We start from the raw sequence: 11,887 nt of genomic DNA on the forward strand, positions 1-11,887 counted from the left end.
GCTACAGTGCCAAGTCCACCTGGAGCAAAGTGGACCTATCCAAAAAACCTGAGCATCCCCCACCCCAACATCTGGCCAGAATGAGAACTCGTGGGACTGGTAAAATCACATTTCAAAATAAAACCAAGCTGAGTTACAGGAGATGTCTGAAATAAAACCAAGAGTTTCCCAAATGTGATGCTCAAGTTTTTCATGACTGCTGGGTGTTTCTTCCCTCTGGTTAAAGTCCAAAACTGAGGCTGAGTCACCAGTAGATCACTGGGGCTGACAGCAGGAGCACTCCAAAAATGCAAACGCAGAGTGAAGTCAGTGTCACTGAGTCTTCCCTTTATCTGGGAGGAACTGAAAATATGGCCCAAGAGGCTTCCCTGGTTCCTCTTTACAGCACTCCCTTGCACAAGGGACTGGGCCAGTCAGGACGCTACTCCAAATACTCCTTTTTAAAATTGACAAATACACTGCCAAAATGAAGATTAAAAAAAAAAAAAAAAAAAGGAGCCCTTCCAAGGGGAAATTGGCTTCTGCAAATGTAAAAACAACACCTCTTTGCCAAGTTCATTCTGGAATATACATGCATTATTGCTAGAGGGGGAAAAACCAGATGAATGAAAACTCTTGTGCAGTTTGTTTTTTTTTTTTTATGGTGCCATCCAGAAAGGCATCTGTTGTTTAGCTCGCTGTTGTGAGGATGGGTACTGGTACCCCAAACTCCAGCCCTGTGAAAAAGTACTTGCGTTTTTATGGCCACCGTGTTCCTCCTCTTCATCTGAAGAATCTCCAGCATAGGCCACTAATCCAAAGCCCTTCTCTGCAGTTTTCATCTTCTTGGCTTGATGATCTAGGAGGGGAAAACAAAACAAACCCCCCCAGCCCCCCGCCAAGAAGGAAAAAAAAAAAAATAAAAACAAAACAAATTAAAAGAGATAAAATGCCCCAAAACGAGTTAATAATAATAAAAAAAGATGTTAATTGTAAATTGTTAGTTGGACACCATTTTGAGGTCACAAGGCCAATGGTCATCCAAGGTCGAAGGCCACACGAAACAGCACCAGCAACAGCCATGTGATCCATCAGAACCATGTAAGAGAACAGAGAAACAAGAAAGAAACACACAGAAAAGGTAAAGTTAGCAAATGGCTCTCAGTGAGGGCAATTTCACCGTTAAAGAGATCAACACGTAAAGAAAGGCAGAAATTTTGCTCAAAAGGAAGCTAACAGGAGAGCAATGTCTGGGAGCAGGACTGCAGAAGAACTAAGGTTAACCAGGCTGGGTGATGTTCCTGCAGAGCTGAGAGCACTGAGCTGCCTGCAGAGTTCAACAACTGCAAGTCTGACAAGTTCAAACCCTTGCTGAGTGACAGGAAAGATGAAATCCTGGCAGCACTTGTGCTGTCTGCAGCCAGAAATGTGTGTAAATGTGTGTAAATCCCCACCTGAGCAGAATTCCCCCACGCTCCTCAGTGCCTCTGAGGCAGCTGCTCACAGTGCAAAGCCACAAAACAACCCCACCATGTTCTGTGCTGCCTGATGGGCCAAATCTCCCTGTCTTTAGTCTCTCACTTAATCAAACTCTCCTCATTTCATACAGATATTTATTAAAGCTTTGACAAGCAACCTGTGTGCGTAACAATGCAAAGCCACAAAACAACCCCACCATATTCTGTGCTGCCTGATGGGCCAAATCTCCCTGTCTTTAGTCCCTCACTTGTTTAAACTCCCTTCATTTCATACAGATATTTATTAAAGCTTTGAGAAGCCACCTGTGTGTATAACCACAGCAAGCACCAGTGATTTTAGAGCAGTGCAACGTCACCTGCTTTGCACTTCAACACACAACAGCCAAAAAAACCCCACCAGTTTAGGCAAGTGTTAAAACCAGCACCATCTGGGAGAGGAAATTGGACTTAGAAGGGTGTTTGGGGAAGGAAACTGGACTTGTAAGGGTGTGTGACCCACTGTACTCACCATGGTTGCCTGGCAAAGACCCCGCACCTTTTCGTTCATCCGATTCCGATTTCATTCCAGTGACAGGAAAAGCTGGTGGAGGCATCAACTGCCTGTTTAAAACAAGATTTTTTTCTTTTTTAAACCAAGCTAAGAGTCAGAAGTAATAAAAATCAAATTCCTAACTCAGACCTTGGTGTGAGGAGCTGAATTTTAAATTCCCTGACTCATGCAGTGACTGTGACTGGTGTGACTGATGGTCCCTACCTGGAGCCATCAGTCCAAGTTAAGAACCAAAAGTAATAAAAATCGAATTTCTAACTCAGATCTTGGGCTGAGGAGGTAAATTTTCAATTCCTTGATGCTTCCAGTGACTGTGCTGGTGGACTGGAGTGATTGGTGGCCCCTACCTGGAGCTCTGCAAGGCCTGTCCTCTCCCAACATTCTTAATGGGACAGGAATGGATTGGATGGATGACGGATGGATGGATGGACGGATTGATGGATGATGGATGGATGGATGGATGGATGGATGGATGGATGGATGGATGGATGATGGACGGACGGACGGACGGACAGATGGATGGATGGATGATGGATGGATGGATGGATGGATGGATGGATGGATGGATGAATGATGGACGGACGGACGGACAGATGGATGGATGGATGATGGATGGATGGATGGATGGATGGATGGATGGATGGATGGATGGATGGGAGATGGATGGATGAGGGACGGATGAGGGACGGATGGATGGATGGTGATGGACGGATGGATGGACAATTAGAGGGGTAAGGAACTGGCTGGATGGCCGTGTCCCAAGAATTACAACCCCAGCTCAATGTCCAAGATGAAACCAGTAACAAGGGGTGGCCCTCGAGGGTCTGTGCTGGGGCCAGTACAATGGAATGTGTGACAGTGGCAAAATACCAGACCCACACAGGCTTAGGAGTGGAAATGAAGCAATTTTCATTCTGTACCATCGAAAGGCAACCCCTGCATCCCTTCTCCTTAAAAAAACCCAACCCGAAATACAAAAGAAACCCACCCACAACCAAACAATCCCCAAATCCCAGAAGAGAACACCAAACACATCTCTGAAATAAGCTTTGCACCAGCACCAGGAGAACCTGCCCATGATTCCTCACTCACCTGTCCCTCTCTCTCTCCTTTCCTGAGGAACTTGCTGCCTTCGCCGCGGCTCCCTCGATTTCACTCTGACTGGAGAAGCCTGTACCTAAATTAGTCATATGAATGGGTCCATGCTATGAGCAGAAAAACACACGGCATTAGCAAATCTACAACTACAACAAAAGCTACAGCTCCTTAATGATACTGTTAGGAAACCCAACCTTTCAGAGCCAACTAGCAGAAGGAATCTCTAAGCACCTAACTGCTATACAAAATGCTTTCTCCTAAAAATATCCGAGGGCAGCTTTCTCCTAAAAATATCTGAGTGGTGGGAAACAGGTCTGAGCACCACTCTGGAAAACTCCTCACCACCTACTCCACCCTGTCAGCAGTTCAGGACAATAAAGAGAGCTGCTCCCTTCATGGATCACCTATTAGCTCCTCAGTCAGCTAATTCTGAACGCTGAACAGAGCTCATGCCACAGGAATCTGCTCAGGATTCTAACATTAGCTCTAACACACAGGCAGCTCCTTATTGCCTCTAGGCAAAGCTTTTATTAAGGGCTCTGCCTGTGGCAGGGGTGCAGCATCAGAGAAATATTTACAGACACTCCCTTTGCTCACATGCAAATGGGAAGAACTCAAAATTATTTTTCTTAAAATCATCTAACTACCTAAAAATTATTTTTCTTAAAATCATCTAACTACCTAAAAATTACTTTTCTTAAAGCCACCTAACTACCTAAATAAATAAGTTTTTAAACTAGGCTTCTTGAAATCCTCTCAAGTGTAACCTGCAAGGTAAATGGGAAAAACTAGAAGTTATTACATTTCCCTCCCTCAAAAAGCCCCACCTAAAGACCCCAGATAAAGCCCCAAATTATTTCTCTTTAAGCCAAGCAGTCCCACACTCTTGTCATGTCTGTGACCTGGATGCAGCACTCATCTTTGGGAAGGGCTGAGGGTATGGAAAGCAGCTGGAATGAATTCATCCACAGCTTTAGAGCAGTGCATCCGCTCAGAGACACCAAAGTGTGAGCCCTGTGCTTTGGGACAACCACTGCCCTCTGCCCAAGGCCCTGCACAACTGCTCCAACAACCTGGGCTAACAACAACCCAATCTGTGCCTGGTGAGGGAAGGAAAATTGCTGATTTTATTCCACCTGGTATCCCAGCAGTCCTGACTCTCTCTCATCGGGCAGTTCCTCGGTGAAGCGTCTCTTTTGGCCCTGGGGATGGGGCTGCACCTGGGGCTGGCTACCAGTTGGCATGCTGGTTTTTACTGGGGCAGCAGGAAGGAAAGGAGCACTCAGAGGACTCTGCCGGGCACAAGTCAGAGAGAAAACAGAAAAAAAAAAAGTAATAATATGCATGTAAAGTATTCATTCAATGCAGTAAGGAGCAGAACACACAAACAGTTTCTCTAGATTTAAGAGAACTCAGAGGAAAATTCACAACTGAAGAGATAAAACAAGGATTTAATTTAGAGAATGCTGCCACCTCAAACTAATCCCCAGCTGTAATTTAAACTCATGCACCTACACAGGGGCATCACAGAGTGTGATGATGCTCCTCAGAAATTGAACTGACTCCCCAACCCCTGAAAATGTCCCTGCTGTTAAGAGGACAGGTGTAGTTTATAATAGGAATATAGAAGATAAATAATAGGAATAGAATATGAATAGAATATGAAGAACAAGAGTATGAAGGACAGAATAGGAAGAAATGGGCAGAATGGGAAGGGCACAATGTGAAAGGCACAATATAAAGAATGGAATGGGGAAAAGGAGAAATGGGAAAAAGGAGAAATGGGAAAAAGGAGAAATGGGAAAAAGGAGAAGGTGAAGAATGGAATAGGAAAAATAGAATGGGAAAAACAATATGAACAATGTAGTAGGAAGCTGCCAACATAACAATTTGCTCAGAAGGATGGATCAGCTAAACAACAACAAAAACCCAAACACCCTCCCCAAAAAAAACCCCAAAACAAACAAACCAACAAAAAAAGCTCACAAAAAAAGCAAAAATAAAGCCCTAAAGAAGGAGAAATAAAGAAGCACTACAAAGCCTTTTCTCATTGATTTAGTGCCCAACTCCCCAGCAAAGAGTGACCCTGGGCAGTACCTGGCCCGTGCTGGCTGGAGGCTGCACCTGAGCTATGGGGTACTGCGTGGGCACGGGGGGCACGGCCGTGGGCAGCGCTGGGAGGACGCCAGGAGCCAGGGGCACTGCAGGGGGCACCATCCCTGGCACCCCATAGGGAGGCTGGACAGGCTGCTGAGGAGGGGGAACCACAGGATAGCCAGACTGGTACCCGTTGGAGGGGTAATAGGAGGGCTGGGAAGGGACGCTGTTGATCGTGGCTGGCTGGGTGAAGCCTGCAGAGAGGGAGAAAGGACAAAAGGACATCTCAGTTCTGTCACAGACACCAAAATAGCCAGGGTAATCCCAAATGGAAAAGAGCTTGAAGTCTCAAAGGTGATTTTTACCTGCCAAGGGAACTGCAGTGGTTATCTGGTTCACAAATCGGGAGTACTCGGCGTGAACCTACGAAGAATTTCAAAGATGAGACAATAAAAATAAAAATATAAATGTTGACATTTATGTAATTCCCCATAACCACGTGAGGGAATGCTGATTACAGAACACACTGTGCACAAGGACAGCAATAACCCAAACATAACAATCCACCCACCAAAACCCCATAAACATCCCCCTGATCCTACTGGCTCTGTGGCAGATTTGGGTTATTATTATTATTATTATTACTATTATTACTATTATTATCGTTAATAATAATAACAATAATACTACAATATTTGGATAATACTGGGATAATAATAAAATATAATAAAATAAAATATAATAATAAAATATAATACAAATATAATAAAATGTACTAAAGATAGAATAAAATACAATAATAGCATATAATAAAATACAAAAATATGAAATATATATAATAATAGCTATACTAATAAAATAGAATAAATATAATAAATAATAATAATAAAATATAAAAACGTAATGTAATATATAATTTTTCATAGGAAAGAGAGTGGCAAATTAATTACTTCAATATTAATTACTTCAATATTATCAATTACTTCAACAGAGCCTCTGAAAATAAAAAAGCTTCCAAATATTTTCCAAAAGAAACTTTGTACCCCATACTCCATTATCTTCTTATTATATTAACTGAAAGACTCTCCAGGACTTTTATTATTTTCATTCATATAAGGGAAGCTGAGAAATTGAATATTCTCTGTGCGTATGAGAGATTTTTCTAGAACTCTTTTGCTACAGCAATCCCTTTATCTTTCCTAAAGCAGCCAGTGCAGCTCTGGATATCAAAGAGGGGAAGCTGGAGCAATGAGCAAAAAGCAGATTTATTTTTGTAAGATATTCCCTTATCCTCACCCCCAGTTCTGCTCAGGAACCGTTTGCATTTTATTCCCCCTAAAATTCCAATATTCTCAGCTCCTTCCTGAGGAATATTATCTATTCTCTGTACAAGAATTACACAGAAATCCTTGGAAGGGGAAAACTATGAGCAGACACATGATGCTGAAAGCATCAACAATTCCTTCACGCACATCCCAAACTACAAAAGGCTCTGAAATCTCCTATTTGTAAGTTACTCACTGTTTGCAAGAGGTTCTCACACAGCTTTTTAGCAGCTGCCAAACCTTCTGGCTTTGGGTGACTGAAAAAATCAACCAAAAAAAAAAAATTAATTTTCTGTCAAATTTGGGAGGTTCTTCTTTGCCCTATCAGCACATGGTTACACTCTTATCACTTTAGAGATATCTCCAAAGTCAAAGCAGGTTCAAAAATTTATTTAATTTGCATTAAATCAGTCCAAATTAAGAATTTCCAACAGTGATTAAAGATTGAGCAACATTCCTGATTGGCCACTGGGATTTTTTTGTGGGATTTTTAAAAAAATGGATTTTAAAGGGATTTTTAAAATTTCTTTTTAATTAAATTTTATGGGATTATTTAAAATGGATTTTTAATGGGATTTCTTTAAAATGGATTTTTATAAGATTTTTTTAAATGGAGTTTTATGAGGTTTTTTAAATGGATTTTTAATGGGATTTTTAAAATGGGATTTTTTCTAATGCATTTTTTAAATTGGTTTTTTATGGGATTTTTTTTAATGCATTTTTTAAATTGGTTTTTTATGGGATTTTTTAAAATGGATTTTTAATGGGATTTTTTAATTGATTTTTATGGGATTTTTAAAATGGGATATTTTAAAAATGCATTTTTTAATGCATTTTTAAACATTGATTTTTATGGGATTTGTTAAAATTGGTTTTTTATGGGATTTTTTAAAACGGATTTTTGAATGGGATTTTTTTTAATTGGTTTTTTTACGGGATTTTTAAAATGGATTTTTTATGGGATTTTTTAAAATGGATTTTTAATGGGATTTTTAAAATGGATTTTTTTCTAATGCATTTTTTAAATTGGTTTTTTATGGGATTTTTTAAAACGGATTTTTGAATGGGATTTTTTTTAATTGGTTTTTTTACGGGATTTTTAAAATGGATTTTTTATGGGATTTTTTAAAATGGATTTTTAATGGGATTTTTAAAATTGATTTTTACGGGATTTTTTTTTAATGGATTTTTTAATTGGGTTTTTTATTGATTCTTTAATGAGATTTTTTAAAACGTATTTTTTAATGGGATTTTTTAAAAATTGGTTTTTCATGGGATTTTTTCAAATGGATTTTTAATGGGATTTTTAAAATGGATTTTTTAAAATTTATTTTTTATGAGATTTAAAAAAAATTAATGGGATTTTTTTAAATGGATTTTTTAATGGGATTTTTAAAAATTGACTTTAATGGGATTTTTTAAAATGGATTTTTGAATGGGATTTTTAAAAATTGATTTTAATGGGATTTTTTAAAATGGATTTTTAATGGAATTTTTAAAATGGATTTTTTAAAATTTATTTTTTATGGGATTTTTAAAAATTTTTAATGGGATTTTTTAAAATGGATTTTTATGGGAATTTTTTTAAATGGATTTTTTAATGTTTTTTTTTAAATTGATTTTTAATGCGATTTTTTAAAATTGGTTTTTTATGGGATTTTTAAAATGGATTTTTTAAAATTTATTTTTAATAGGATTTTTTAAAAATGGATTCTAATGGGATTTTAAAAAATGTATTTTTATGGGATTTTTAAATGGATTTTTATGGGGTTTTTTTAAATGGATTTCTAACGGGATTTTTTTTTTGGAACTCCCCCATACCTGATGTAGATGTACATGGGTTCAAAGGCTTCTCTGCCTGATGCTGGTTCTATGCACCCTGAGCCTTTCCCTCGAAGAAAGACTTTGGCACCAGTTTCAATCTGAATGTGCTGCAAGTAGGAGCAGCCAGGCCCTTCCACCTTCTCCTTCACATTAAATGTGGGAACAGCATGTTCCAGCCCAACAAACAGCTTATCCTGGACATAATGCATCTGCAAATGAACAGCAAGAGTTTTAATATTTCATTTTAATTTCACTGAGGGCAGACATCTCACTGCTGGGGCAGACAGAAGGGTTCAGTGTCAGATGCAAAAATATTAGTTTATAAGTAAAAATTGACTTCTATTTTAATGTAAACACCAACTGCAGGCTTTTATCAGCAGACAACTTGTCCTGGACATAATGCATTGGGAAATGAACAGCAAAAGCTTTAATATTTCACTCTAATTTCACTGAGGACAGACATCCCACTGCTGGGACAGACAGAAGGGGTCAGTGTCAGATGGCACAGTGAGCCCTGGGCTTTTCTGGAGGTAGGACTGCTCTCTCCATCCTTTTTCTTTTAGGAGGCCACTGTCACCTGAGTCTCATTCTCCAGACTCAGCCTTGTTAGTCCTCCAGATTTCACAACACAAAGTGGGGGTGATTTTTTTAGGGTGGTTTTTCAGCTTTTGTGCTGTGATTTTGTTAATTATTTTTAATAAATAACACGTGACACATCTGCTTTGTAAAAGGCAAATCCTGTAAGCAGTAACACTCAATAAAATTCACTCACCCCTGACTGGAATGGAGGTTTTTGGCCAACAGCTGGAGTTATCTGAGTGATGGGGGCTGGCTGGTGATAGACAGTGACTGTGGCCCCATTGAACGTGGGGCTGGAGCCCGTGGCTGCTTTCACCACTCCATTGGTAATGATCTCTTTGATTCTGTTAACAGCTCCTGGTTGAGAGAACATAAAATTCATTCTTACTGAGCAGCCCAGAGTAAGCAAAATGTGACATGACAGGGTTGTTTTGCATCTCCCAGTGGGGCTCAGGGTTTGCATCCCTGTATGGGATCACAGAGGATCCTGAAGGGTCCCTGCCCAGGAAAGGCTGAGGGAGCTGGGGCTGCTCAGCCTGGAGAGGAGCCCCAGCTGAGAGGGACCTCAGCCCTGGGTGTGCCTGGGGGTCTCTGAGTGTCCCTGTCTGTCCCTGGCTGTCTCTGGCCGTTCCTGGCTATCCCCAGGTGTCCCTGTGTGTGTCCCTGACTGTCTCTGAGTGTCCCCAGGTGTCCCTGTCTGTCCCAGGGTGTTCCTGAGTGTTCTTGGGTGTCCCTGAGTGTCCCAGTCTGTCCCTGTGTGTCCCCCCTGGCTGTTCCCAGCAATCCCTGTCGGTCCCCAGTCTGTCCCTACATGTGTCCCAGTCTGTTCCTGTATGTCTGTCCCAGTCTGTCCCTGTCTGTCCCTGCCTGTCCCTGTGTCTGTCCCAGTGTGCAGAGGTCAGAGCAGCCCCAGGCTCTGCTCCAGGCCCAGCAATGGCCCCAGAGCCACGGGCAGGGCCTGAGCCCAGGAGCTGCCCCTGCCCAGGAGGCAGAACTGCTGCCCTGGGCAGTGCCCAGCCCTGAGCAGAGCCCAGAGAGGCTGTGGAGCCTCCGTGCCTGGGGATCCCAGAGGCACCTGGAGCAGCCCTGGGCGATTCAGAATCCCTGCCTGGGGATCCCAGACCCAGCTGGACTCATTCTGCACCCTCTGCTCTGGGATGTCCCTGTCTGAGCAGGGTGGTGGCACCAGACGTGACCCTCTGTGGACCCTTCTGATAGATCTCCCTGTCTCACCCCTATTCCCATGGATCTCGGTGTGTTATCAGTGAGATAAGAGCTGTACCTGCCCACTTCCCCCACCTTCCTTGTAATCTATCCAAAATTTTAATTTCCTGATGAATGCAGTCCATGGCACCTCAGGGATTTCTGAGCAGAGATCTCAGTATCAGTGTTTGAATGGAGTCTGTTATCACCACTAAGGTGTTTGTAACTCAAATCCAAGCCTTTATCACAAACAGGGAGAGAAAAACCAGAATATTTTGTACTCACTGTCAACCAACTCCCGTGTCTGACCCTGAACATGAAGATACAAAGGACGATCTCTGGAAGGAAAAAGTCAAATATTCAATTAAACCCACAGACAACACAATAATAACGGGTCCAATCTAATTATATTACAGTCATTACATGCAGAAAGTCTTCATAAAAATCTGAAATGCCCTCCAGATAACAGAACACAAATTCCTTGAGTATCACAGTGCTCAGGCAGAAAAGCTCTGCACTGAAAATATGACTCAGGAGTTGATGATGATTCAGAAAATTACAGCACTGAAAACATTAATTATCTTGCCCATAAATGGTTCACTAACTACAAGCAGCAAGAAATGTGTATTTGGGAAGTTGCAGTGTTGTGTGAGGAGAAGTTGAGCACAGTGTGATCCATCAGGGTCATGGCTGGGGTGGTTATTTCAGCCCAGGACCATCAGAATGGCAAATTTATTGGAGAACCAACCAAGCAGGAACCCTAGCACTTTGTCACCTCAGAGAAAAGAAGCAGAACCTCCAAAAAAAAAAAAAAGAAATACAAACCCAGGTCCCACTTTGGCTTTCTCTTCTGCAGTCATGAACCTCCCTCGAGTGGAGACAGCTGCTCCACTCAGACGACTGATCTGCAAAAAATGTACAAAACCCAGTGAAACACCCGCCAACAACAAACAAGGCACACACAGAATGCCAAAACTTTAACAATGTTCTTGTAAAAACCCCCAGAAATCATTAATGAAGGGCTAAGAGGCTGATGCTGGCCCTGAAGTCAAAACTGATGCCTGGCGAAGGCTGATTTAGAACAGAGGCTGGGCAGAGTTAATTAATAAAGTAGGGATTTATTAAAAGGCTATTTATTAAAATAGTCACAAAAATGGATGACTGGTCATGGGGTCTCACACTATTATAAGTTTTGTCTATTAGTATATTGGAGTTAATTGTCTAATTACAGTTCCAGCCCATGAATTCCCATTTTTCTTGTTTTTCTCTCCTCAGCCCACATTGTTTGTGCTCTTGGGCCTGAGATTTGGATCATCTGTCCTTGGTGCCCAACTGGAGCAGGAATTGTTTTGTCTCCCTGCTCTGTGAACAGAGCTCACCATCCCCTGAAGTGAAACCCAGACCCACTACTAAAGCAGCACAGAACCTGAAAAATATAAAAACTAAACCCTTTTAGTTTTAGGCATCAGTACAACAATTTACTGAACAAACCAACAAACCCCTTTAGAAAACACGAGTTTCCTAGAAAGAAACAAGCCCTGAACAGAGTTCACTGCAAGTTCATTTCACCTTATCTCCTCAGGAACAAGGTGAAAGGTGGCCAGGGTTATGAAAGCCCAGAGCTCCTTGCCAAGGCAGCAGAGCTGCTGGGGGGTGGCATTTTTAGGGTCCCCCTGATGAAGGGAGGAAATTATGAACCTGACTCCATATTCTTAGAAGGCTAATTTATTATATTATGATATATTATATTATAG

General features: G+C 41.4%; 1 protein-coding gene and 1 non-coding gene across 2 annotated transcripts in view; both read right to left on the reverse strand.

Annotated features, from left to right (window-relative positions):
• Positions 1 to 11,887, reverse strand: part of KHDC4 (KH domain containing 4, pre-mRNA splicing factor) — a 16,732-nt gene continuing 4,845 nt past the window's right edge. Inside the window, exons 3-13 of the mRNA XM_031064346.1 lie at positions 10,959 to 11,038; positions 10,419 to 10,471; positions 9,124 to 9,287; positions 8,349 to 8,560; positions 6,724 to 6,784; positions 5,568 to 5,625; positions 5,203 to 5,456; positions 4,242 to 4,397; positions 3,100 to 3,212; positions 1,966 to 2,057; positions 1 to 838 (exon numbers count right to left, since the gene is read on the reverse strand). Of these exons, the coding sequence (XP_030920206.1) occupies positions 639 to 838; positions 1,966 to 2,057; positions 3,100 to 3,212; positions 4,242 to 4,397; positions 5,203 to 5,456; positions 5,568 to 5,625; positions 6,724 to 6,784; positions 8,349 to 8,560; positions 9,124 to 9,287; positions 10,419 to 10,471; positions 10,959 to 11,038 (1,443 nt within the window). The 3' untranslated portion in view covers positions 1 to 638. The remainder of the gene's footprint in view (positions 839 to 1,965; positions 2,058 to 3,099; positions 3,213 to 4,241; positions 4,398 to 5,202; positions 5,457 to 5,567; positions 5,626 to 6,723; positions 6,785 to 8,348; positions 8,561 to 9,123; positions 9,288 to 10,418; positions 10,472 to 10,958; positions 11,039 to 11,887) is intronic.
• LOC115948873 lies at positions 8,842 to 8,970 on the reverse strand. Its single transcript, XR_004082639.1, has one exon.

Source organism: Geospiza fortis, unplaced genomic scaffold, assembly GCF_000277835.1.
Source record: "Geospiza fortis unplaced genomic scaffold, GeoFor_1.0 scaffold313, whole genome shotgun sequence".
In the NCBI taxonomy this organism is placed as follows: Eukaryota; Metazoa; Chordata; class Aves; order Passeriformes; family Thraupidae; genus Geospiza; species Geospiza fortis.